General features: G+C 42.6%; 1 protein-coding gene across 7 annotated transcripts in view; it reads left to right on the top strand.

The window, feature by feature from the left end:
• Positions 1-5,222: 5,222 nt before the first annotated feature.
• ABCC9 (ATP binding cassette subfamily C member 9) overlaps positions 5,223-25,332 on the top strand; it is a 136,167-nt gene continuing 116,057 nt past the window's right edge. For 4 of the 7 annotated variants that reach the window (XM_073318047.1, XM_073318010.1, XM_073318057.1 and 1 more), the window contains exons 1-3: positions 6,356-6,670; positions 8,883-9,109; positions 19,062-19,234. In XM_073318047.1, the coding sequence (XP_073174148.1) occupies positions 19,090-19,234 (145 nt within the window). In that variant the 5' untranslated portion in view covers positions 6,356-6,670; positions 8,883-9,109; positions 19,062-19,089. Of the gene's footprint in view, positions 5,313-6,355; positions 6,671-8,882; positions 9,110-19,061; positions 19,235-25,332 lie in introns of those variants that run through there. The other 3 variants (XM_073318019.1, XM_073318030.1, XM_073318067.1) reach the window with 3 other exon arrangements.

Here is a 25,332-nt window from a genome sequence, read left to right as displayed (position 1 = left end):
TCACCCAATGGTGACTCTCTGCATGTGGAACTTGCCCTTTGATTGTTCAACTAACTCTTTGGTACCGCCCCCCTCCCCAGTCACTCTCAGAAGCCCTTGTAAGGTCAGGCATCTGCGGCTTGGGAGGGGATGGGCTAGGAGTGGACCTGGGGTCACTGGAAAATTAAAACCTAAATGAGATCCCTATCCATTCCAACCACAGGGTACCCCACAACAAATCAAAGTACTCGTGGCACAGCTGGTTTCCTGACAAGGCTACTTCCTGTTGCCCATACCCCATAGCTACTCCAGTACTTTTTGGTGATGCTTTTCCCACGGGTGCTTGGATCCATCAATGACTGCCCATGGTATCCCTCCACCGCTGAAGGGCTTTCTATAGCACAGAGGGAAAGGGCGGGCTTTAGGAGGTGAAAGGGGATGGGAAAATGGTCCACCTCTCCACAGGAGATGGGACAAGACAAGAACTGTGTATCCGGGCCCTAGACTGTCAGGGAGTTTTGTGACCCCAGATGGGAATGGCATAGCATGGAAACCCCTTTCAAGAATGAGGAGATTCCACTGGTAGCTGGTGGTGGTGGAAATTCAGCAGTGTGACTCCACTGAAGATGGAACTGATTGCCATTGCCACTGGAGTAGAGGGCAGCAGCTCCCAGTGTATGGAGCAACCCAGAATACCATGGATCTACTGATGTGACAAATACTGTGTTTTGTCTTGTGTTGTTTGTCTTGTTGCTAGCATTGTTGTGTATTGTGTTGCCAAAAAAAGGGAAATACTACATTAGGCAGAAAAGGATGAACAACCATTTTAACTGTATTTACAGAAAAGCCAGTCTGTTAACAGGGAAACATCCTTAGGTGGGTAAAGGCACATTTAAAGGCAAAATATGCATGAGACACAAGGTTTATCTGTTGGTGGGAATGAAAGGATGGACATAAAAAGTTTTTAAAACACAAAGTGAAATTACCAAGGGAAACAAGGGTATGTAAAAACATTGGCTACTAAAAGAATAAGACTTGTCAATTATTACTTCTTAGTCAACTTCCAGCATGCAAGCCCAGCTGAATGCACTTGGGTGTTGTATGAAATTGGATGTAAGGAAAGAAAGGCCCAGTGAAGGTATAGCTGCCCTAATACTATCTCAATGTAAACTACTGAAGGTTATTGGATTTCCCTGGCAACCAGGAGGGGTGGGTAGCCTAAAAAAAGGCTCCCAAGAAATGTATTGAACTGCTTTGGGTAGAACTGGATTAGAAGTTGGAGTGCTGGTTGCTATATAGCAATTAGGGGATGTGATTTTGAATTTCATGCACCTGAATTTAAATATACTCAGTTAAAAGTGTCTTATACTTTGTATTCTATTGTAACACCTGTGCCCCTTGGAATGGATTTACTTGCTTTACAAACATTGCTTGTACACCCTGATTTACAGAACCAGCTACATACTGCAAAAGAGGAAGGGCGCAGAGTCATGGTTACCATGCATCATAATGCCAATTAAATTAAATGGGTATTTGCAAGAATTGGCCAAGACCTGTCACACCACTGGTGGGAAGTGTTATTGGGATGGTCCCCCATTAGCACAGGCATCCTGAATTTGGCCCTACACCCCATCATAGTAATCTTGGGGTGCCAAATAGTAATGTTTTTTGTTACCAGCCTGATTACACTCTGGACCTGGTGCAAAATCTAGCAACTGAAAGTCCCTCGACAGATGAATCAGTGGTTACTGTCACTGTCACTCCTACCCCCAGGAAAGGAACATATCGAACTTGTTGCCCCTCCCTCAAATGGGAAACGAGGCTAAAACAATCGCTTGTTGATTGCTATGCTGGTTTGCTGAGTATGGGATGCCAACAAGAAGATAATTTGCTTGGTCTCGGCTGAGAGTCTTGAGCTTTTGTTGGATCTCAACGCAGGTGCATCTAGAAAAGGTGTGGCATCGACCATGTAAAGGCCCCCTTGTATGAAAGGTGACCCTTAAGGAGGGGAACTATACGGGGAGATGTCAGCAAACCAATAAAGTGCCTGAAACCACTATGGCTTATTGCTAAAAGCAGCCAAGTCAGCAGGCTGTAAATTGGCCATGTCACAGCCTCAGCTTGACCAAGACAGGAAGGGAGAGGGTTTTGGGTGCCACAGAAAGGGCAGCTTGACCCCGCGTCCTTTCTGATAAGGATTGTGTTGAAGTTGCTGATACGTGCATCTTAGAAGAGCAGGAAGTGCCCTCAGGAATGTGTCTAACAGGGTCTCAAGTGTGCAAACTCTGGGAAAAACCCACACCTGGTTAATCAATAATCAGAAGGAAGCCTCTTGCTTGACCATTGGAAGTGCTTGCTTAACAAGTTTGCTTTAAGGGACATGTCATTCTATTACTAATGTATAAATAAGGGGGGAAAGTTTGAGGTAGTTGGACTCTTCTGACTCCCTCTGGATACATCTTGCAGTCCCCAGCAGCAGACGGGCTGCCGCTGTGCCACTCGAGAGCCACACTCAGCTTTGGTAATTATTGAGGGTTGGGGGTGTTTTACTAACCTGTTGCAGACGTGTGTAAGTGCTTGAGACTACATAAAGTTTAGTTTTAAGTGAAAGCATTCTTGTGTTGTCCTGTTTGTGCCAGCCATCTATCGGTTGGACAGCCGTGTGTCCCCCCTGATTTATTTCCTGACACCACCTCACACAGAGTAAAAGTTATCAAGAGCTTTGGTTTGAAAGAACCCCGCATAACACCAGCATCATTATGGAGGTACACAGCCTGAGTGCAGGTAGCCCAGGCATCATGACTTCAAGAAAATCTCCCATTGCACTTGTTCCTTTTTGGGTGTTATTCAACAAAGCTCAACTGACTTCAGCAAAAATATGCCGATTTACACCAGCTGATGATCTGGATCATTGACTTCAATAGGACAGTATTGGGCCCCTTGCTGACATGGTTAACTTTGTTTTGTTAAAAAACAAGAAAATTGTACAAGATGGCTTGTATGAAGAAAGATAAGACATCAATAAATTTTCTTAATGTTTCCTCATTAATATTGTCTGTTTGAAGGATAAGACACAACTCATGGAAATACCAAACCAAAGCACGATTTTTTGGACACTACACTGTTGAATTTCAGGGCTGACATATGCCAACAAATTTCTACATTTCCAATAAAGGAAATTCCCTTAAGTTTTAGTGGTTCAACTTTCCTTAACTTTATTCTGTAATAAAATATGAAATTCTAAACAAGTTGTAAAGTTACAGTCATTAGGACGGTAGAGTGCAGTGGAGCAGGGTTTGGCTGTGTTCTGCCAGTTCTAATGGAAACAAGTGTAATCTCAACTACATTCTTGAAATTGTTTCCATTTTTCGTCATAGTCATACAGACTGTGTCACTTTACAGAGTAACAGCAGCTGGCACTTGTAATATTATCTCATGTTGTTCATTTTATTTGTATGCCTTAAAAAACCAAAAAGATATAGGGTAAAGTTCTGAGAAGTCCCAAAGTGACCTAGAGCCTAAATCTGAAAATGGGACTTAAGCTACTAAGTAATTTAGGTGATTTTGAAAATTTTCCCCATTGTGATTTTTTGATTCATTTACATCAATGGAAACAAAATCAGGGCTTAGTTCTGTCTCTGAAAGGTTATTACCTGTTGTCTTTCCAGATAAGGGTAAAATTAGACTAGAGGGGGTTATTGATTTGCTAGTGTAAAAAGAGGACAATGGGGTTGCATGGACCTACTCCGAACATTGTTCAAGCACAGTCTAAAAGGCAGGACATAAATACAGCAGAAATGAAAAAAGCAATGCCAGCTATGCTATAAATGTATTTAAAAGATATTGCATGGATTGCATTTGGTAGGGTTTAGATTTAAAAGGATAAAAAAGGTAATGCATGCTATTTTGGATGAATATTCTAATGCTTAGAGAATACATGAATGATTTAAAAACCTTTAACTGTTCTTAACATTTATAACTGGAAAAATTTGCAATATTAAAGGAACTCCTCTCATGTTAAAAATCAAATATATGTCCTTGCCTAGCACCTTCAATTTAAAAGAATTTTAAATGTCTAATTAATTTTTCAGTATTTATGCAGTTTGTTTATTTTTTGTATTTCTGTGATCTTGGATACTGAAACCAGATTACTCAATTTCACTTTTGTTTACAGTCACTTTCTAGTAAATTTTACTTTCAGGTATTCATGCATTAGCATGATACTGTAATGTTTCATTTGTAAATATTGCAGGAGAATTTTTAAAAACTGCTTTATTGGAATAATTTTATCTTCATATTAATAGAACCATTTCTATTGGTTTTAGGATTTGTAAACTATAGTGAGGAATGAAGAGGAAGGGAAGGGTTTTCAGGGACACTAGGCCTTGGCTCAGATTTGCCCTGATTTTAGTCATCAGTAGAAATCCACCAGTGTTGCTGCACCAATGCAAACTACTAGTGTAGACAGGGTAAACTGCTCTAAGTCACAGTTTTTGCACCCATCTTCAAGCAGGGGTAAGATTTAACAATGCAAATAGTAACTTTACTGGTTACATTAGGTGCGTCATTGGTGCAGCTATACCATTAGCTGTCCATTCCTGGCTGGAATTGGGACAAATCCCCAACATAAATAAGGTCTTATTTCTTAGTCATTGCCACTTCCTTTTGGTGATTTCTGAGGATTGGGATTTTCTCATGATTCTCTCCGTATTCAGTTCCTCTCTATTTAGATTGCTATGTGCCCTTTGTTGTATATAGCATATTTCCCGCAATATTTTCTCCATAGAAACAAGAAATTAAAAAAAAAAAAAAAGCTACGGGAAATATTTGAAATTGGATTTTGTCTCTAATGCTCTCTCTCTCTCTCTCTCTCTCTCTCTCTCTCCCTCCCCCTCTCTTCTTCCCTCCTCCCTCCCCTCTCTCCCCCCCGGCAGATCAGTTCCAACAAATACTTAAAACAGCAGTTTTCAACCGGGGCTCCAGGACCTGCCATGGGGCCACGAGCTGGTTTCAGGGGATTCGTGAGTCCTGACACAGAAATCCCAAGTCCATGGGCACAGTTGGGTGGGCACTGCAGTGCTTTAACCAGAAGGAGGCAGTTCCGGGGACAGTTCCAGGGGCAGCTCCACCCCCTCCACCTCCTCCTCTTCCCCCCCCCGAGACTCCACCCCCTGGCCAGGTCAGAGGTGGGAAGCTGGAGCTGAGTAGTGCAGTCTGGCTGCTAGTCTGGCTGGTGCCATGGAGTGGGCAGCTATGGAACTTCCCCATCTTCTCCCCCTGCTGCTGGTGCCTGGGGCTGTGACTGCTCCTCAGCTACCAGCCCCCTTGGGCAGGTAAGACAGCTTGCACAGCCAGTTAGAGCCGCCTGGGTGGGGGGACCCAGCTCCGGGGCTGGCTCGGGAAGCAGCAACCACATGTGGATGGAGCAAGGGGTGATGGAGCCTTGCCAAAAGTAGAGGGTCCAGGGGCCCTGCTCCTTCCATGGCAGGAGCGCTGGGCAGGTGGGCAGAGTGGGGCAAGCTCTGGGGCCAGAGCAGAGCTGTGGCTGAGGGGTGGGAGGGCCTGGATGTTAAGTGGGTGGGCCACTGTGTTGCTCAGGAGTATCAAAAGTCCACACCCGGGTAGCTCTGCTGAACTAACTCCCAGCATAGACAGAGCTATGTCGATGGAAGAATGCTTCTGTCAGCCTAGCTAGTGTCATTTGCGGAGGTGGTGTTCCTACAGCAGTGAGTAAACTCCTTCCATTTAGGCTGGCTACACTATGGCTCTGCCCCGTAGTGTAGACACAGGGCAAGCCTACACGACAAAATTAAGTGGACCGAAATTACGTTGACGTACAGCCACCACAGTGTTTATATTGCTTTTGCATGTCCACACTATGCTCCTTGTGTCCGCACTAGGAGCGTTTGCACCAATTTAACTGTCAGTGTGGGGCATTCTGGGATGGCTTCTGCAAGGCAGCAGCTGTCGATGTAAGCAAAGCCATGTTTACACCGACACTGCATCGACCTAACTACGTTGACCTAAGCGCCACACTTCTCACGGAGGTGGCGTTATTAAGTCGGTGCAGTGGGCGAGTTACATGGGTGGGAGCTCAGTGTGTAATTCACATCAGCACCGATTCACTCCCCCACATGTGGCTAGAGGGGATGTACGGGGGAAATGAAGACAGGCTGCTCCAGTGGCTTCTCCACCTCTGCCTTTGGCCCATTGGCTCTAACCAGGGAGTTTACAACTGGGTATAATATTAGTAGGAGCTGGCGCTAATTCACTGCTGGAGGGGGGGGGGGGATCCTGCCAGACCACGCTCCCTTTGCGGCATGCCAAACCGAGGGCGTGGTGGCCGGGCTCCCCCTGCTCCGTGGGCTCCACTGGGGGAGCTGCATTGCGGAGTGCCCCCAGGCCGCCCCTCCGCGAGGGCAGCTGGCTGGTGAATGGGGCCGGGGCGCGAACGGGCTGTAATACCGCTCATTAAAAATGAAAATAAAGGGTCTGTGTGCTTCTCATCCGCCTCCTTCTCCCTCGCCCTGCAGGCAGCTGCAGCCGCAGCCCGCTCGCTTTGCTGGGTCTGTCTCTTCCCCTGGGCTGATCATTACCGAGTCACTAGCAGACAGCCGTAATAAATACCTGGCATCCCAAAGATTAATGCCCAGGAGCCAGACGCCGGCCAACACTCCTGCCTTACCTCCGGGTAAGTCCCTTCTGCTAGTGGGGAGAGAGGGGAAGGTGGATGGGGAATCAGATTGGCTGGGGTGAGGGGAGACAGGGAACCTGCCCACATGAGATGGGAAAATGGCAGCTTTTTTCCCTTCTTTTTCAGAACAGTATTACATAAGGCAATTGTACCACGCCTGCCCCTAAAAACAAACCCTGGATTTAGGCAGCTTGATGCTACTGTTTCCTGATTCCAACTCCCTCCCCCATCCTAAATTCCACGTGGGGGATAGTATTTAAAACAGAGCATGTTTTAAAATGCTCCACAAATAAGGAAAAAACCTCAAATCATTTTCACTGCATGAATGATGTGTGTCCCCGTGTAGGAAAGCGAGTGTTCTGATACGGGGATTATTATTCTGACACATTCAGGCATGGAGGGGTGGAGAGTCTTGAACTGATCTTCAGAGATTTTTTCTTTAGATTGCTGTTTATGATAATAAAATGACAATGCCTGCACGGCTTTGAAACTAGTCCCCCATTCCTGAGTCTAAAACAAGTAGCACCGACTTTGGCAATGATTGAGAACAGAACACTTTACTGGAGCTGGGCAGAAAATGGCTTTCCCATCCCTCAAAATATCAAAATATTTCCCCATCCCAAATTGGGACGAAAAGTCAAAATCTTGGAAATTTTCACAAACTGAAAAAAAAAAATCAGGAACAAAATGTGGGTCAATATTTTGTTTCAATACATTTGAAACGTTTCTTTTCAGTTCTGACCATTAACCCTCTCCCCTAATAATTAGCTTAACTTTCAAAACAAAAAGTTGTTTCAAATTAGAAAACCAAAATTTTTAATTTAAAAAAAGGCCAAAACAAAATATTTTGACAATTTTGGAACTTTTTTCAAAGTTCATTCAAGTTGAAAAGTTTGGTAAAATTGACCCTTTCCAGTAAAAAAAAAAAAAAAAAGTTTGGTTTCAACAAGTTGGCTTTTTCCAATGGAAAAAAAAATGTTTAATCGAAAACTTCCAAACCAGCACTAAACTTCACCTTTTGAAGTGTCTGGAGGGTGTTGGCCGAAGCATTTTAAAGGGTCTAGTAAAAATATTACTTTAGAGAGGCTACCACATAGTTTCTCCACCCATTGTATATCCCCTCTCATAATCTCAAAATGGCAAATAAGTGGATAGGGCAATAAGAACAGATCTGAAAGACTCCCATTTAAACAGAGTGTGATATAGGAAATGAAAGATGTAAGCAATTTTTTGTTGTGCATTAACACGTGTATGTATTCATATCAAATTAGCTCAGAATCTGCCATCCCAGGAAATGTCATGATCACAATACTATTTTAAACACTAACGAGAACATTTTGAGGTTTTATTTTGATCCTGTCAAAGGAGATATATGTAAATTCAGAAGCCCATGTTACAATTTTTCTTGTAAAACTTTCTCTGACTTTAAAAAAAGAAAAAAGAGAAATGCCAAGGAAATGCCTGGTGGAAAATTGTCATAGTAACTCAATGGGGCTGAAGGTTTGATGTTCATAAGTAGATGGAGGGAAACTAAGCATGGTATTCTTCTATGGATCTGAGGTTTTGATTATCTCTTTCCAGAGTGAAGGAGTACTTGTGGCACCTTAGAGACTAACCAATTTATTTGAGCATAAGCTTTCGTGAGCTACAGCTCACTTAATCGACTAACCAATTTATTTGAGCATAAGCTTTTGTGAGCTCACGAAAGCTTATGCTCAGATAAATTGGTTAGTCTCTAAGGTGCCACAAGTACTCCTTTTCTTTTTGCGAATACAGACTAACACGGCTGTTACTCTGAAACCTGGATTTATTCTGTATTTTAGCAATAGAATTTGGGAGCTCTAAACCAAAATTTGGTAGGATCCAAGTAGATCCAGTTTTTCCTATATCCTCATGATGTGCAAAATTACAGTCTCAAATGCAGAGCTATGCTCTTTATTAAGAAAATATTAAATTGAAGCATATTAATACTGTTTTCCAAAGCTGCATTATGCATGCCCTTTTGAATTTTGACCATCCTGGGGCATATTAATTATTTTAGAATAATCACCTGATGATCATCTGTGCCGTATGATGCAACCCCTTTGTATTTTAGCACTTCAGCCCAGGAAAATGAAATAAATGCAATCTGGAGGAATCCTGGGGGCCCTGGGATTGGAGCTTCAGGGGTCTAAAAATTGGTGCCTTTTGCTTGCTTGTCTCTTCCCAGTTTCCTGCCCTCTTGAGTGTGTGAGAAAGACAAGAAAAGTTTGTTCACTTTGGAAATTCGATAGGAGGCAGCAGCTGATCTTCCCATCATCAGCCTAAAAATAATCCACTCCAGGGCTTGGAGCTGCTTCACAAAGTGGAGGAGAATCCTGCCATCGGAATGATATTGATCATATAGCACAACCAAGGGAAAACTGGGTTTGATATTTTGTGTGTGTATATATAAAGGTAAGCTACAGAGTTTGATCTAACATTCAGCAAAGAAACGGAGCATGCAGCAACACCCCCCACTGTTATCTCCCACTAACCTTCTCCTTCCCCTTATATCTGTGGGACAAGACTTCTCTTTGCATTTTCCCAGGGATTAGAGTTCAAATCTGTTTAACTTTTCCTTCTCAAACCAATATGCTCAAACTTTAACATTCCCAACTGTTGATGCTTTCACTATTGTTCATAGGGTTATGTTTCTTTTTTAAAATTGATTTTACAATTGTCCCATCCTAATGTCTGAAGTCTAAATCCCAGCTTGTTTCACAGCAGACAGCGTAGCATGCTAGCATTTGAGACTGCACAAATTGCTGTAGTAAGAACCTTCCAAAAAAAGAAGCAAGCAGGAGAATTGTATCTGAGAGACAGCTGCAAATATTTATGTGAATTGCTTTTCAGTGTCAGTTTTATGTTTAGCTCAGCTTCCTATATTTTCCTGAACATTCATTAATGTATTCAAAAATGTATTTTCTGTGCATTTGCGGCCTGATCAAAAACCCCTTAAAGTCAATGAAAATCTTTCCATTGACTTTGAATCAGGCTCTTTGTATATATTACTAAGTGCTTTGAAAACAGTAGAGTAGCTAGAATAATTAATTTATCCCCTCAGGGCCCAACAGCATCTGAACAGTGGTTATCAGGCTAGCAAATATCTTTAAATTAGTTGAAATAATAAGAAAAATATAATATATAGGATCATTTTTGGTAAAACAAATACATCTCAAACTGTAAGAACTTTACTTCTAGTCTCACCAGGACTAATAACAGATAATCTCAGTTCTGATTAACTCAGACTCTGTTATGCAGAGTCAGGCAGTGTGGGGGGGCGAGCGGGGGGGAATTTTTCAAACAAAGAAAAGTTTACGTTAGAAAAGGAAAAGGATTCTGGGAAATACTCTGCTCTCTGCACATTGATCCTGTGCACACTGAAATCAATGGTAAAACTCAGGATCAGGCCGACAGTTACACCCATGAAACCTGATTGATTTCAGGATTTGCCCTTCTTTGTTAGAGATCACCGTAGACTTTTCTTCTGCTTTTCCATCACCTTAATATTGAGAAATGCTATAATGACAAGCAAAGGTGTAGCTTTTTATAATGAATCATCTGGCTAGCAGAATCAACCATTGAATACTTTTTAAAATATCTGCCTGTTTAATCTATTCATCCTGTATATATAATAAAAAACAGAAAATGTACATCATATGCAAGACAAGGAAGAAAACAGAGTTTAAAACAAAATGAAAAAGCAATGAATACACGGATATATTTTGATCCTGGGGTAAAGACATATTGGCTATTTGGTTAAAGATTAAAAGAAATATAACTTTTGACATAGAAGTTCAAAGGATTCATGCTCCAAGTACTTTAGGCCCACATTTAACACTCTTTTCTTAATAGTTACAAATGCCTTGCAGTTCATAGAGAACAGAATCATAATCCAGTTAAAATAAGATGTGTGAATATGGAGAACTATATTCAACATTTATGTGCCACTTTAAAAGAAGTATTTCCCCCTCTTTGAAAAGTTTTAGATTTCATAAACATTGTATAAAGTGTTGCCCAGTTAGAATTCCTAGGGCTTTTGCATTCATCGTGGTTTGATATGTGGGGTCTTTAAATATTATCCACCATTTCCTCATTGTCATCTTCACAGTCCTTTATGAAAAAGGTATATCAATGTCTGGCTCCATGCCTTGAGAATCACCATTCAATGATCCTTAAATGGAGCCTCTTTTCAGAGTCACCAAGTTCCACGGTACATTACAAAGCTTAGGATAAGAATGACATGTTCATTATTATGTCTTTGTAATGAATTGGCTTTTCTTCTCCCTCAGCCTTCTTTTCATCCATGGGAACTATTTAATCCTGAATCACATTTGTAGCAATTGCTGTTAACTACAATACTATCAAGTTTTGTATCACCGTCCAAAACCAAAGAGGCCCATCTTGCTAGCTAGTGGGAGTTTTACAACAAAATCTTGAATGTTTAGTGGCTGCAGGTTTATTTTTAGGCATTGCAGGGTCTCTCTGCCTTCCAGATAACTTTCATCAAAGTAAACCAAAAAGGCATCAGATTTCAGAATGAATAAAAGGAGAGCTGAAAGCCTATCGTCCCAGAAACCGGCTTGGGTCCACCCTTTTAATCCTGCCAGCCTTCACCCCTCTCTCCAGCCTTATTTCCTTTTGTCTTTTGAAGTGTTGCCCATCTGGTCAGCTAATAGTTGATTGCTTCAGTCTCAGCACTTGACTAAGAGAGGGACATAATAGGGAACCAACTACCTCCAAGCCAGTGCCACTTACCAACTGGCTGGTAGGGGAACCCAGGCACACCCATTACTCCAAGTTCCAGCCCAGGAAACCTGGGCCCAGCAACCAGTCTGCTCAAGCTCTGACACTGTTGCTGTTTTCTTGGGCTCTGTCCTACCACACTTCTCTATCTCTTGGCCTACCTCTGGGTTTGCCACTGGAGCTTCCTCCACTCCCTGCAGTTATTTCACCCCTGTCAGCTTCTTGCTAGAGTCTGTAGTCCAAGGCAGGAGCCCAGGGCCTACTCTCCCCACAGAGGTACTCTTTCTACCTAGCCAGCTCCCTTCCTCTCTAGGGAGTACTGCAGAGCTCCTCCATGCAGCTCTCCTCCTACCACCAACTTCCTCTCTTTAAAAGCCTCCCCAAGCTGGACAGTCCCTGGCTCTCTTCCAGGTGCAGTATATACGGTTAATTGGCCTATTATGCCTGGTCAGGCCATGTGTTGGGTGGAAACCGCATCACAGGAACAAAAGTTAAATAAAAGAGTTTACTATAGGCCTAAAAGGACAGATTTCTTACAGCCTATATTTAAAAGAGAATGTTTAATTAAAAACAAATAATTTAGCCATTACTGGCAGTGATAACACCCCTGTTGTACTATGAATGTACTGGAAACATCTAGGGAGCATGCACCTGATTTACTGAACAGTGACTTGACAAATTACTCCCTTTGCTGTTGTTCCTTTACCTTACTGATGCATTCCCTTACCTGAAGTTGGAATGCTGGAATCTACTTAGTACTTCTGGCAGTGCAGCAGATGCATTCTTCTGACACATACGACACCTGGTATAACTGATAGCAAAGCAGCTGCACTATTATGTGTATCCCATGTGCAGTTAGAACAGCATGGGGGCTTGGTGTAGTAGATTCAGCAGCACAAGAAATTAATTCTACAGGAACATACCTGAAACATGTGGCAGCTTAGATGAGGCATTCTCTTTGGCTATACTTAGTATTATACATTTGGTAGCAGTCAAATTGAACCTCAGCAACCTCATGTAACTGTGGTTTAAATGCACATCTGCCGGTTACATTGGGTAGCCTCAAAATACTGGCTTCTAAGGAAGGAACTGTCCTCTGCGGTTTGAGACAGTCAGCAACAATAAGTGTTGTGAAAACTTTAGAACTTTTCAGAGTTCTGTGTGATCCAGTTATCCTTACCAGCTGCATATGTATAATCTCAATCCACTTCAAGGAGAGTTAGGCACATGTCACTGACTGTATGATCAGATGGTAGAGTCTGTGTAAAGTATTTCATGATTTTTTGATTTAAAAAAAACAGTTCTTGCAAAGGACAGCAATTCATTCGCTCCCTTCCTCCCAGCCACTGAGCAACGGTTGTCTTTATCTGCAACCAAAATAATCTTTTTTATAACTTTAAATAAGGTCATATGCTTAGGTGTATTTTAGAGAATCTCAGCAGCTAATCCTAAAGAATACTACTTAATGGGAAATCACACGAATGGCTTGAAGGAATGTCCAATTTCAAAACAGCGTACTTTATTTCAGTGTTCTGTTGAATATAACCATTTTTATTATATATTTTATTTTGAAGTAGCAGTTGGGCCACTAGTTCTGCCCAAACACTGATAATTTACCAAATAATGCCTTCTGTTTGAAGTTATATCCCAAAAGACTCCTATACATCCACTTCTTCCTAACACACACCCAGCAATAGCTGGTGTAGCAAACTGACTACGTGAGTGTACTGGTCCTTGTGAAGCAAGTTGGAGCTGAGAATTCTGTCCTGCAGCTCCAGTGTATTACAGTATGATTTCATGTAGCAATCTTTGCATCTCTTCAGGCTAGAGCCAGCTACTAGTAGCTTTTCAGTAGAAACTCCATAAAGCAAGTATCTATGAAGGTGGACGTGCAAGAGCAAACATAAGATATTACTCCATCACTCTCAATCAGAGCTGAATTCCAACATAGGGTAACACTTTCTATTTATATTGTACAACTCTTAAAAAGAAAAACACAAAATCCCCTGTGCCCATGATGTTAATGCCACTGCAGCTGTTATGCCTGCTGATCACTGTCACTGCCACATTTTGCTAAACATTGTGGTTTTGGGAACTGTACCTTTAAAGGCTGAGATAAAGCTCTTGTTTTTATGCACAGTCTATTGGAAGCAGACACCAAATAAAGCAGATCTCTTGCAAGCACCTTAAGCACTGTGTGATTGCTGAACTGAACACTACATGTTACCAGGAGTAAAACAAATTAAGAAAATAACCTGAATAGACGCAGTTAAAAACCCCACCAGAGCTGAAACTCTAGAAATGTGGAAAACAACTGGAGAAGATTAAATAATATGTGCAGTGTGATCAATGAACATCACAACCAAGTACCTTTGAGGTCACAAAGTGTACTAATTTATGCCAAACAGTGGGTTTTGTTTCAGAGTAACAGCCGTGTTAGTCAGTATTCGCAAAAAGAAAAGGAGGACTTGTGGCACCTTAGAGACTAACCAATTTATTAGAGCATAAGCTTTCGTGAGCTACAGCTCACTTCTTCAGATGCATATCGTGGAAACTGCAGCAGGCTTTATATATACACAGAGAATATGAAACAATACCTATTCCCACCCCACTGTCCTGCTGGTAATAGCTTATCTAAAGTGATTTCCAGCACAAATCCAGGTTTTCTCACCCTCCACCCCCCCACACAAATTCACTCTCCTGCTGGTGATAGCCCATCCAAAGTGATAACTCTTTACACAATGTGCATGACAATTAAGCTGGGCTATTTCCTGCATAAATCCAGGTTCTCACATCCCCCCCACCCCCCCACACACACAAACTCACTCTCCTGCTGGTAATAGCTCATCCAAACTGACCACTCTTCAAGTTAAAATCCAAGTTAAACCAGAACATCGGGGGGGGGGGGGGGGGGTAGGAAAAAACAAGAGGAAACAGGCTACCTTGCATAATGACTTAGCCACTCCAAGTCTCTATTTAAGCCTAAATTAATAGTATCCAATTTGCAAATGAATTCCAATTCAGCAGTTTCTCGCTGGAGTCTGGATTTGAAGTTTTTTTGTTTTAAGATAGCGACCTTCATGTCTGTGATCGCGTGACCAGAGAGATTGAAGTGTTCTCCGACTGGTTTATGAATGTTATAATTCTTGACATCTGATTTGTGTCCATTTATTCTTTTACGTAGAGACTGTCCAGTTTGACCAATGTACATGGCAGAGGGGCATTGCTGGCACATGATGGCATATATCACATTGGTGGATGTGCAGGTGAACGAGCCTCTGATAGTGTGGCTGATGTTATTAGGCCCTGTGATGGTGTCCCCTGAATAGATATGTGGGCACAGTTGGCAACGGGCTTTGTTGCAAGGATAAGTTCCTGGGTTAGTGGTTCTGTTGTGTGGTATGTGGTTGTTGGTGAGTATTTGCTTCAGGTTGCGGGGCTGTCTGTAGGCAAGGACTGGCCTGTCTCCCAAGATTTGTGAGAGTGTTGGGTCATCCTTTAGGATAGGTTGTAGATCCTTAATAATGCGTTGGAGGGGTTTTAGTTGGGGGCTGAAGGTGACGGCTAGTGGCGTTCTGTTATTTTCTTTGTTAGGCCTGTCCTGTAGTAGGTAACTTCTGGGAACTCTTCTGGCTCTATCAATCTGTTTCTTTACTTCTGCAGGTGGGTATTGTAGTTGTAAGAAAGCTTGACAGAGATCTTGTAGGTGTTTGTCTCTGTCTGAGGGGTTGGAGCAAATGCGGTTGTATCGCAGAGCTTGGCTGTAGACGATGGATCGTGTGGTGTGGTCAGGGTGAAAGCTGGAGGCATGCAGGTAGGAATAGCGGTCAGTAGGTTTCCGGTATAGGGTGGTGTTTATGTGACCATTGTTTATTAGCATTGTAGTGTCCAGGAAGTGGATCTCTTGTGTGGACTGGACCAGGCTGAGGTTGGTGGTGGGATGGAAATTGTTGAAATCATGGTGGAATTCCTCAAGGGCTTCTTTTTTTTGTTTTGTTTTGTGACATACACACTTGAGAACCAGACTGAGACCATCAAACTCAGATGTTAGAGTTCCTATTTTATTATTTAGCCTGTTTAGTACCCATAATACCCAATCTGTAACCCCAGATTTTCTCTGCCACTTCCTAAGAGAAGTTCCATTTTCTTATTTGGAACAGTACACCCATCTATATAGCTCACACTGTGAATGAATTGTTTGTACAAACTTTTGTAAGTGATTACTCTCAAAATTTCCTATAAGATTAATTCTCTTTCAACATGGCCACAAATGTAAAGAGTTTATAAAAGAGTGATGAGCATTCGGTAGTATTACAGCTGGTTGCAAATGTGCTGTTAAAACTTCTTTTCAATAGAAAATGCCTTTTTTTGACCAAAGAGAATTTTTTTCTGAAACATTTCGACAAAAATATTTTTCAAAATAGTTGTTTCATTTCAGTGGGGAACAGACCACTTCTTGTTCTTTTTCTTTTAAAAAAACCCCAACACTTTTCATTGAAAAAAAGGGGACAAAAAGCAAAAAAGTGAGAGAAGGTGGGAAAATGCCCACTGATCTGACTTTTTTTAAAAAATCCCCTTTTTTCAAAGGGGAGGGAAGTGTGAGAAAGTGTTTTTTGACATTTTTCCTACTTCCGAAAAAAATGAAAAAATGGAAAATAAAAAAAATATTAAAAACATTCCTTGAAAAACTCCCAAATATAATAGAAAAAAATTCTTTCAAATTTTCAGTAAATATTTTGACTGTCTCTACTAATGTCTATTTATGATATTGCCATTTCCTGGGTGGAGCCTGAACGGCTCAACTGAGTGACACAGGCCCTATACAATAACAGAAAATCTTAGGCTTTATGTGTCTGCGTTTTTGGATCAGGAGAATCTGAGTTCTATCTCTGCTCTCACCATGGATAGCCAAGTGGCTGTGGTTTGCAGCAACAACACCAGGGAAGGTATTAGATGGCTGTAGGTTTGCTATAATAGTGTTGCAAAATTAGGCTGAGACAGATATGCAATTTCCTGCAATATCTTTGGGAGATCTCACTGTACTAAGTTTATGTATCATTGTGAGCCAGGGCTTGTATGTAATTCCATGGGCACAGGGGGCCACAGTTCCTCCAAGAACTAAGAACAATGTGGTAAATTTTCTCAGGTTGTAACACCTCCAGAGAAGTACCACCACTTGGAGAGGCTCGCATATACTAGTTCAGACTGGATTCTCCAGAGACCAACAGACAAAGACAGGCCTTTTGGATACATAACCTGAGTTTACACAGGGCCTGAGTTTACACTGAGCCTGCTTTCTGATCCAGGAAATGGACAGGACCTTCTGTGCAAGGATGGGGGCAGGGGTGGCAATACGTATTGGAAAGGGTTGAATGACTTTGGCCTACTAAGGTCCATAAGACTGATGGGTGACATCTGATAAGCTTTTAGCATGCACATAGCAACCTTTATGGTGTTTTATATATTTCCTCTGTAGTGCTTCCACCTTAAGAATAAATGTACTTGCTTAGAGCTGTGTAGTGACTTGCAACCTCTGCAGTTATGCCGTGCATAAGCCTTCAAAGAGAAAGCAAAGTGCAGACACTGCCAAGTTTAGACAGTCTAGCTTGCTGGAATAACATAATGTGGGCAGGGGCCTGTGCAGCCTGGAAAACTCCAGTCAGGAGGGAGAGAGACACATGTCTCTACCCAAGAGAGGTGATGGTTGAGGAGCCAGGAGGCTAGATTGGGTGCCCTTGGTGGAGCACAAGGGAGAAATATGAACGCAGTTGCCCAGAAGTGTGACATATGTATATTACAATTGTTTTACATATTTTTTGGAAACATCCAAGATTGGCCACTGGCAGAGATTGGATATAAAACTATACAGACTACTGGTAGATAGATACAGGCTAGCTGAGGGCACTCACTTCACACAATTAACATTCCACTCTCTTACGGAATTTTTTGGTCCCAACGATCCCTCTCTCTCCCAGTGAAGGAAAAGTCCAAATATCCTCTCCCTGATTTGATCTCTGAGACACAGTTTCTCATGTCACAATCCTTTTACTCACTTTTAGAGCCGACTAATTGGATCTCACGGCCACAAAGAGTTAGTGATTGAATGTGCATTAGAACCCACGATCTGCCTGCCTTCTAATCTCAATCTAACAACCAGAGCATGACAGCTTGTCAGCTGTGTGAGAATGTAGTCATATTGCTTGTGGGAAAGGGAAGAAAATTCCCAGCAGAACTCCCATGCAACTTCTGACCCTCCATAAAGATTAGGCAACAGCATTTAAGATTTTCTACAGATTACCGTTATGTCATTCAATTGCTGGTTTTCTTCAACCAGGACATTGCTATTTTGTGTTTGAAAAATGATTAAATTTATTAAACATTTTTCAGAAGACCTCTTAGAAGTTTAATGAAATGGTACTATGTACTATGACCATTTCTATTCAAATTAAATTTTGAAAACCCTTTTAGCTCCTTGTTTGTTTTTATTACATGAACTAAAATGCGGGTCTTACTGAGGCTCACAATGTCCGTTTACACTCGCATGTACTCTTTTTTAAAAATGCTATGTTTGTGTTCATTCTAAGGAGATTCTCGAGCCAAATCATGCTTGCCTTATTCACACAAATAATTCCATTTGAAGTCAACAGCCCTACGTGTGTGAGTAAGACAGGCAGGATTTGGCCTGTTGTTAAACCACCAGACTGAACCAACCTTGTTTTTTCTTACATTTTGTGAAGTCCGAGTAATTTTTTATTATCCCGATTCAGCAAGACACATGAGCACGTGCTTACGTCCCATTGACTTGAATGGGGACTCGGCATGTGCTTTGCTGAATAGTGAAGTACTTATGTGCAAGCAAATATGCTTGGCTGAATCAGGGACTCTGTGGGTTATTTTTTAAAAAAAATATATTTTAAAAGAATTAACAATGTCAGCAACCAAGCATTTGTGAATAATTCTACAGAAACAAATTAGTGTGCATATGCTGGAGGGAAAGAAATCTGTAAGGAGGCATTTCATTTTCAGTCCTGCTTGATTCTGTTATAAACAGTAATGAGTAGTAAGGTAGAGGGCTCACACTGTAGCTAAGGAACAACAAATCCTATGAAGTGAGACTGCAGAAGACATACTGTGATATTTGTGAGACTCCGTAGCTCTAATCCAACAAACAATTACACATGTGCTTAGCTTTACGCACATTGACATTTTTGATGAAAAATGGAAACAAGGTTTTAAAACATGTTTTGGTTTCCAGATCATCTCCATTTTGTATTTGGAATGTTGAATATGTGCAATGAGCTGTTCATGAATGTGATGGAGACCAACATTTATTTGCAGTATGTATTCAGTGGATACTTTTAATAGTAAATAAGGCCCTGGTCATGGAAACACTTATGCATACTTTAGGTTAACTTTCAGCAAGTGCATAAGAGTTTGCAGGATCAGAGTTTACGTACGTCTAATAAATTATTCTCTTTGAATTATTTAGTCTGGTCATAACTAAAAAGACCTCAATGATGCTGTTTTAATTTTGTGTTTAGCTAAAAGAAATGTAAGAAACTTTGGTGATCACTTTGGATGTTTTACTTTCCCCCCCCCCCCCCTTGTGTTTTGTCTCTAGTTTGCAACAGTCAGGCTGTTTGGAAGCAATGAAAGTCGCATTTTGTGGTAATGACAACGCTTCTGCCTATGACATCAGTGCTGGAGTCCTAAAAAATGTCTGCTTCGTGGATGCCCTCAACCTGGTTCCCCATGTCTTCCTGTTATTTATCACCTTTCCAATTTTGTTTATTGGTGAGTAATACAGCCATAGGCCCCCAATCCTGAAAACAATCATGCATATGCTTCGAGTCAAGCACGCATGCATGTTTGCAGAACTGGGGCCTTATTATGTTATAGGACTGGTGCAATTCATTCAGCTTAAATAATTTGCATTACTTTAGGCATCATGAGGAAGAGACGGAATGGAGATCCTGTCAAGAGGGGGCATGTTGAAGAGGGGTTAATGCAGAGATGGGCCTGAACCAGAAGAGTTAATATCAACCCTCTTTCATTTATGGGAATTTTGGGTACACGTTCTGAACTTTACATCACGAGCTTTAAAAGATGAAATCTAACCAGAAAATCAGATCCAAATTCTCTCAATCTTTGGAGAAGTTTGTCTCCAGGTTTGAACAGCTTGGGTCTGTCTCTATTTTTAGATTCTAAGAGTTAGGACATAAGGTCTGTCCTTGAACTTTGATGGAGTTTGGAGCTATTCCAAAATTTACATCTTGGGTCTGTCTGTATGATAGTTATGTGAAGCACTACAGAAAGGGTAATTCATTCTCATGCCAATGTTTGTAAACACGAATAAGAGATGATAAATCCATCCCTAGAACAATTTTGATAATGCAGTGGCCCTAATTTATATGCTCTTCTTGTACACAGAGTCATTAATAGCTTGATGAGCTTTATCCTTTTAGATTTTATATTTGTGGGTATATCTACACTATGGAATTAGGTTGAATTTATAGAAGTCGATTTTTTAGGAAGCGATTTTATACAGTCGATTGGGTGTGTCCCCACTAAGCACATTAAGTCGGCGGAGTGCGTCCACAGTATCATGGATAGCGTTGACTTTCGGAGTGTTGCACTGTGGGTAGCTATCCCACAGTTCCCGCAGTCTCCGCCACCCATTGGAGTTCTGGGTTAAGCTCCCAATGCCTGATGGGGCAAAAACATTGTCGCGGGTGGTTTTGGGTACATGTCATCAGTCACCCCTCCCTCCGAGAAGGCAACAGCAGACAATCGTCTCGTGCCTTTTTTCCGTGCGGACGCCATACTGCTTTCAGCAGACAGTGCAGTAGGACTGCTAACCGTCGTCATCGGACCACCGCTTCCACAGCAACTCTGCTCTCCTGGTGCCATGAATCCACCTTGCAGGTCCTCTATATGACAGTTGTCATCCACTGCTTCTGCTGCAACTCTTCTCTCCTGCTCTTGTCTCACCATTCCACGGCAAGCGTGCAGCCCACTCAGCTCACTGACACTGTTGTTGTGTCCTGGTGCTGCTGGCAGCAGATTCATAGATTCATAGATTCATAGATATTTAGGTCAGAAGGGACCATTATGATCATCTAGTCTGACCTCCTGCACAACGCAGGCCACAGAATTTCACCCACCACTCCTGCAAAAAACCTCTCACCTATATCTGTGCTATTGAAGTCCTCAAATCGTGGTTTAAAGACTTCAAGGAGCAGAGAATCCTCCAGCAAGTGACCCGTGCCCCATGCCACAGAGGAAGGCGAAAAACCTCCAGGGCCTCTTCCAATCTGCCCTGGAGGAAAATTCCTTCCCGACCCCAAATATGGCGATCAGCTAAACCCTGAGCGTATGGCCAAGATTCATCAGCCAGATACTACAAAAAATTCTTTCCTGGGTAACTTGGATCTCACCCCATCTAATATCCCATCACAGGCCATTGGGCCTATTTACCATGAATATTTAATTACCAAAACCATGTTATCCCATCATACCATCTCCTCTATAAACTTATCGAGTTTAATCTTAAAGCCAGATAGATCTTTTGCCCCCACTGCTTCCCTTGGAAGGCTATTCCAAAACTTCACTCCTCTGATGGTTAGAAACCTTTGTCTAATTTCTAGTCTAAATTTCCTGGTAGCCAGTTTTATATCCATTTGTTCTTGTGTCCACATTGGTACTGAGCTTAAATAATTCCTCTCCCTCTCCAGTATTTATCCCTCTGATATGTTTATAGAGAGCAATCATATCTCCCCTCAACCTTCTTTTAGTTAGGCTAAACAAGCCAAGCTCCTTGAGTCTCCTTTCATAAGACAAGTTTTCCATTCCTCGGATCATCCTAGTAGCCCTTCTCTGTACCTGTTCCAGTTTGAATTCATCCTTCTTAAACATGGGAAACCAGAACTGCACACAGTATTCCAGGTGAGGTCTCACCAGTGCCTTGTATAACGGTACTAAAACCTCCTTATCCCTACTGGAAATACCTCTCCTGATGCATCCCAAGACCGTGTTAGCTTTTATCACGGCCATATCACATTGGCAGCTCATAGTCATCCTATGATCAACCAATGCTCCAAGGTCCTTTTCCTGCTCCGTTACTTCTAATTGATGTGTCCCTAGCTTATAACTAAAATTCTTGTTATTAATCCCTAAATGCATGACCTTACACTTCTCACGATTAAATTTCATCCTATTACTATTACTCCAGTTTACAAGGTCATCCAGATCCTCCTGTAGGATATCCCTGTCCTTCTCTAAATTGGCAATACCTCCCAGCTTTGTATCATCCGCAAACTTTATTAGCACACTCCCACTTTTTGTGCCAAGGTCAGTCATAAAAAGACTAAATAAGATTGGTCCCAAAACCGATCCTTGAGGAACTCCACTGGTAACCTCCTTCCAGCCTGACAGTTCACCTTTCAGTAGCACCCGTTGTAGTCTCCCCTTTAACCAATTCCTTATCCACCTTTCAATTTTCCTATTGATCCCCATCTTATCCAATTTAACTAATAATTCCCCATGTGGCACGGTATCAAATGCCTTACTAAAATCTAGGTAAATTAGATCCACTGTGTTTCCTTTGTCTAAAAAATCTGTTACTTTCTCAAAGAAGGAGATCAGGTTTGTTTGGCACGATCTACCTTTTGTAAAACCATGTTGTATTTTGTCCCATTTACCATTGACTTCAATGTCCTTAATTACCTTTTCCTTCAAAATTTTTTCCAAGACCTTGCATACTACAGATGTCAAACTAACAGGCCTATAATTACCCGGATCACTTTTTTTCCCTTTCTTAAAAATAGGAACTGTGTTAGCAATTCTCCAATCATACGGTACAACCCCTGAGTTTACAGATTCATTAAAAATTCTTGCTAATGGGCTTGCAATTTCATGTGCCAATTCCTTTAATTTTCTTGGATGAAGATTATCTGGGCCCCCCGATTTAGTCCCATTAAGCTGTTTGAGTTTCGCTTCTACCTCAAATATGGTAATGTCTACCTCCATATCCTCATTCCCATTTGTCATGCTACCATTATCCCTAAGATCCTCTTTAGTCTTATTAAAGACTGAGGCAAAGTATTTGTTTAGATATTGGGCCATGCCTAGATTATCCTTGACCTCCATTCCATCCTCAGTGTTTAGCGGTCCCACTTCTTCTTTCTTTGTTTTCTTCTTATTTATATGACTATAGAACCTTTTACTATTGGTTTTAATTCCCTTTGCAAGGTCCAACTCTACTTGACTTTTAGCCTGTCTCACTTTATCCCTACATGTTCTGACCTCAATAAGGTAGCTTTCCTTGCTGATCCCTCCCTTCTTCCGCTCCTTGTATGCTTTCTGGTGCAGTAGGTCTGCAAAACTGGTCATCCAACCACCTCTTCTGCTGCAACTCTGCTCTCCTGCTCTTGTGTTGATAGCCAGTTTTTCCATGTTGGCTGTCATGGGCTCCTGCTTGTTCCGCTGCAACTCTGCTCTCCTTCTTTCATGAATCCACCTCGCAGGTCCTCTCGTTGTTCTCTATAAATATCTATTCTCGTGGCATCCATCGTCAGCCACCGCTTCCGCTGCAACTCTGCTCTCCTGCAGACATCATACCATGGCAAGCATGGAGCCCGCTAAGATCACCACGGCAGTTATGAGCACTGTAAACACCTCGCGCATTATCCTGCAGTATGTTCAGAACCAGAACCTGCAAGGAGGCGATGGCAGCGCAGTGATGAGAGTGATGGGGACATGGACACAGACTTCTCTCAAAGTACGGGCCCCAGCAATTTGGACATTCTGGTGGCAATGGGGCAGGCTCATGCTATGGAAGGCCAATTCAGGGCCCAGGAAACAAGCACAGACTGGTGGGACTGCGTAGTGTTGCAGGTCTGGGATGATTCGCACACATAAGGGCACTTTCATGGAACTTTGTGACTTGCTTTCCCCTGCCCTGAAGCACAAGAATACCAAGATGAGAGCAGCTCTCACAGTTCACAAGTGAGTGGCGATAGCCCACTGGAAGCTTGCAATGCCAGACAGCTACTGGTCAGTCGGGAATCAATTTGGAGTGGGCAAATCTACTGTGGGGGCTGCTGTGATCCAAGTAGCCAACACAATCATTGAGCTGCTGCTATCAAGGGTAGTGACTCTGGGAAATGTGCAGGTCATAGTGAATGGTTTTGCTGCAATGGGATTCCCTAACTGTGGTGGGGCTATAGACGGAACCCATATCCCTATCTTGGGACCGGACCACCTTGGCAGCCAGTACATAAACTGCAAGGGGTACTTTTCAATGGTGCTGCAAGCTCTGGTGGATCACAAGGGACGTTTCACCAACATCAATGTGGGATGGCCGGGAAAGGTACATGACGCTTGCATCTTCAGGAACTCTGGTCTGTCTGAACAGCTGCAGCAAGGGACTTACTTTCCAGACCAGAAAATAACTATTGGTGATGTTGAAATGCCTATAATCCTTGGGGACCCAGCCTACCCCTTAATGCCATGGCTCATGAAGCCGTACACAGGCAGCCTGGACAGTCCTCAGGAGCTGTTCAACTACAGGCTGAGCAAGTGCAGAATGGTGGTAGAATGTGCATTTGGATATTTAAAAGTGCGCTGGCGCAGTTTACTACTCGGTTAGATCTCAGCAAAACAAATATTCCCACTGTTATTACTGCTTGCTGTGCGCTCCACAATATCTGTGAGAGCAAGGGGGAGACGTTTATGGCGGGGTGGGAGGTTGAGGCAAATCGCCTGGCTGCTGGTTACGTGCAGCCAGACACCAGGGTGGTTAGAAGAGCACAGGAGGGCGCGGTACGCATCAGAGAAGCTTTGAAAACCAGTTTCATGACTGGCCAGGCTACGGTGTGAAAGTTCTGTTTGTTTCTCCTTGATGAAACCCACCACCCCTTGGTTCACTCTACTTCCCTGTAAGCCAACCAACCTCCCCACTTTGCTCACCACTTGCAGAAGCAATAAAGTCATTGTTGTTTCAAATTCATGCGTTCTTTATTAATCTGTCACACAAATAGGGGATAACTGCCAAGATAGCCCGGGAGGGGTGCGGGAGGAGGGAAGCACCAGGAAGGGTGGTGGAGGAGGGGAGGAGGGAAGGAAAAGGCCACACTGCACTTCAAAACTTATTGAATGCCAGCCTTCTGTTGCTTGGGCAGTCCTCTGGGCTATGGTGGTTGAGTGCCCAGAGAGGCCCCCCCTCCCCCCACGTTCTTGGGCATCTGGGTGTGGAGGCTATGGAACTTGGGGAGGAGGGTGGGCGGTTACACAGGGGCTGCAGCGGTGGTCTATGCTCCTGCGGCCTTTCCTGCAGCTCAGCCATATGCCAGAGCATATCAGTGTGATCCTCCAGTAGCCTCAGCATTGCATCCTGCTTCCTCTCATCACGCTGCCACCGCCTCTCCTCTTGCTCACGCCACCTCTCCTCTCATGCGTCCCTCCTGTCCTCATGTTCATTTTGTGCTTTCCTGGACTCTGACATTGATTGCCTCCACGTATTTTGCTGAGCTCTTTAAGTGCGGGAGGACTGCATGAGCTCAGAGAACATTTCATCATGAGTGCATTTTTTTCACCTTCTTATCTGCGCTAGCCTCTGGAACGGTGATGTTAGGGGGAGGGTTGAAACATTTGCAGCCGTGGGAGGAAAAAAAAGGGAGAGTAGTATTTAAAAAGACACATTTTAGAGAACAATGGGTAGACTTTTTCATGGTGAACCAAGCTGTTAACATTACATAGTACATGTGCTTTTGGTATAAGGTCGCATTTTGCCTCTTGTATTGAGGGCCTGCTGGTTTGGTGTGAGAGATCACACACATTCGGCTTGCAGGCAGCCATGGTCTTTTGGCTTCTTTAACCTTCGTAACATGTGG

The sequence above is a fragment of the Lepidochelys kempii genome, chromosome 1 (assembly GCF_965140265.1).
Source record: "Lepidochelys kempii isolate rLepKem1 chromosome 1, rLepKem1.hap2, whole genome shotgun sequence".
NCBI lineage: Eukaryota > Metazoa > Chordata > Testudines > Cheloniidae > Lepidochelys > Lepidochelys kempii.
The sequence above is the reverse complement of the archived record's forward strand: the minus strand, read 5'-3'. Positions and strand labels throughout refer to the sequence as shown.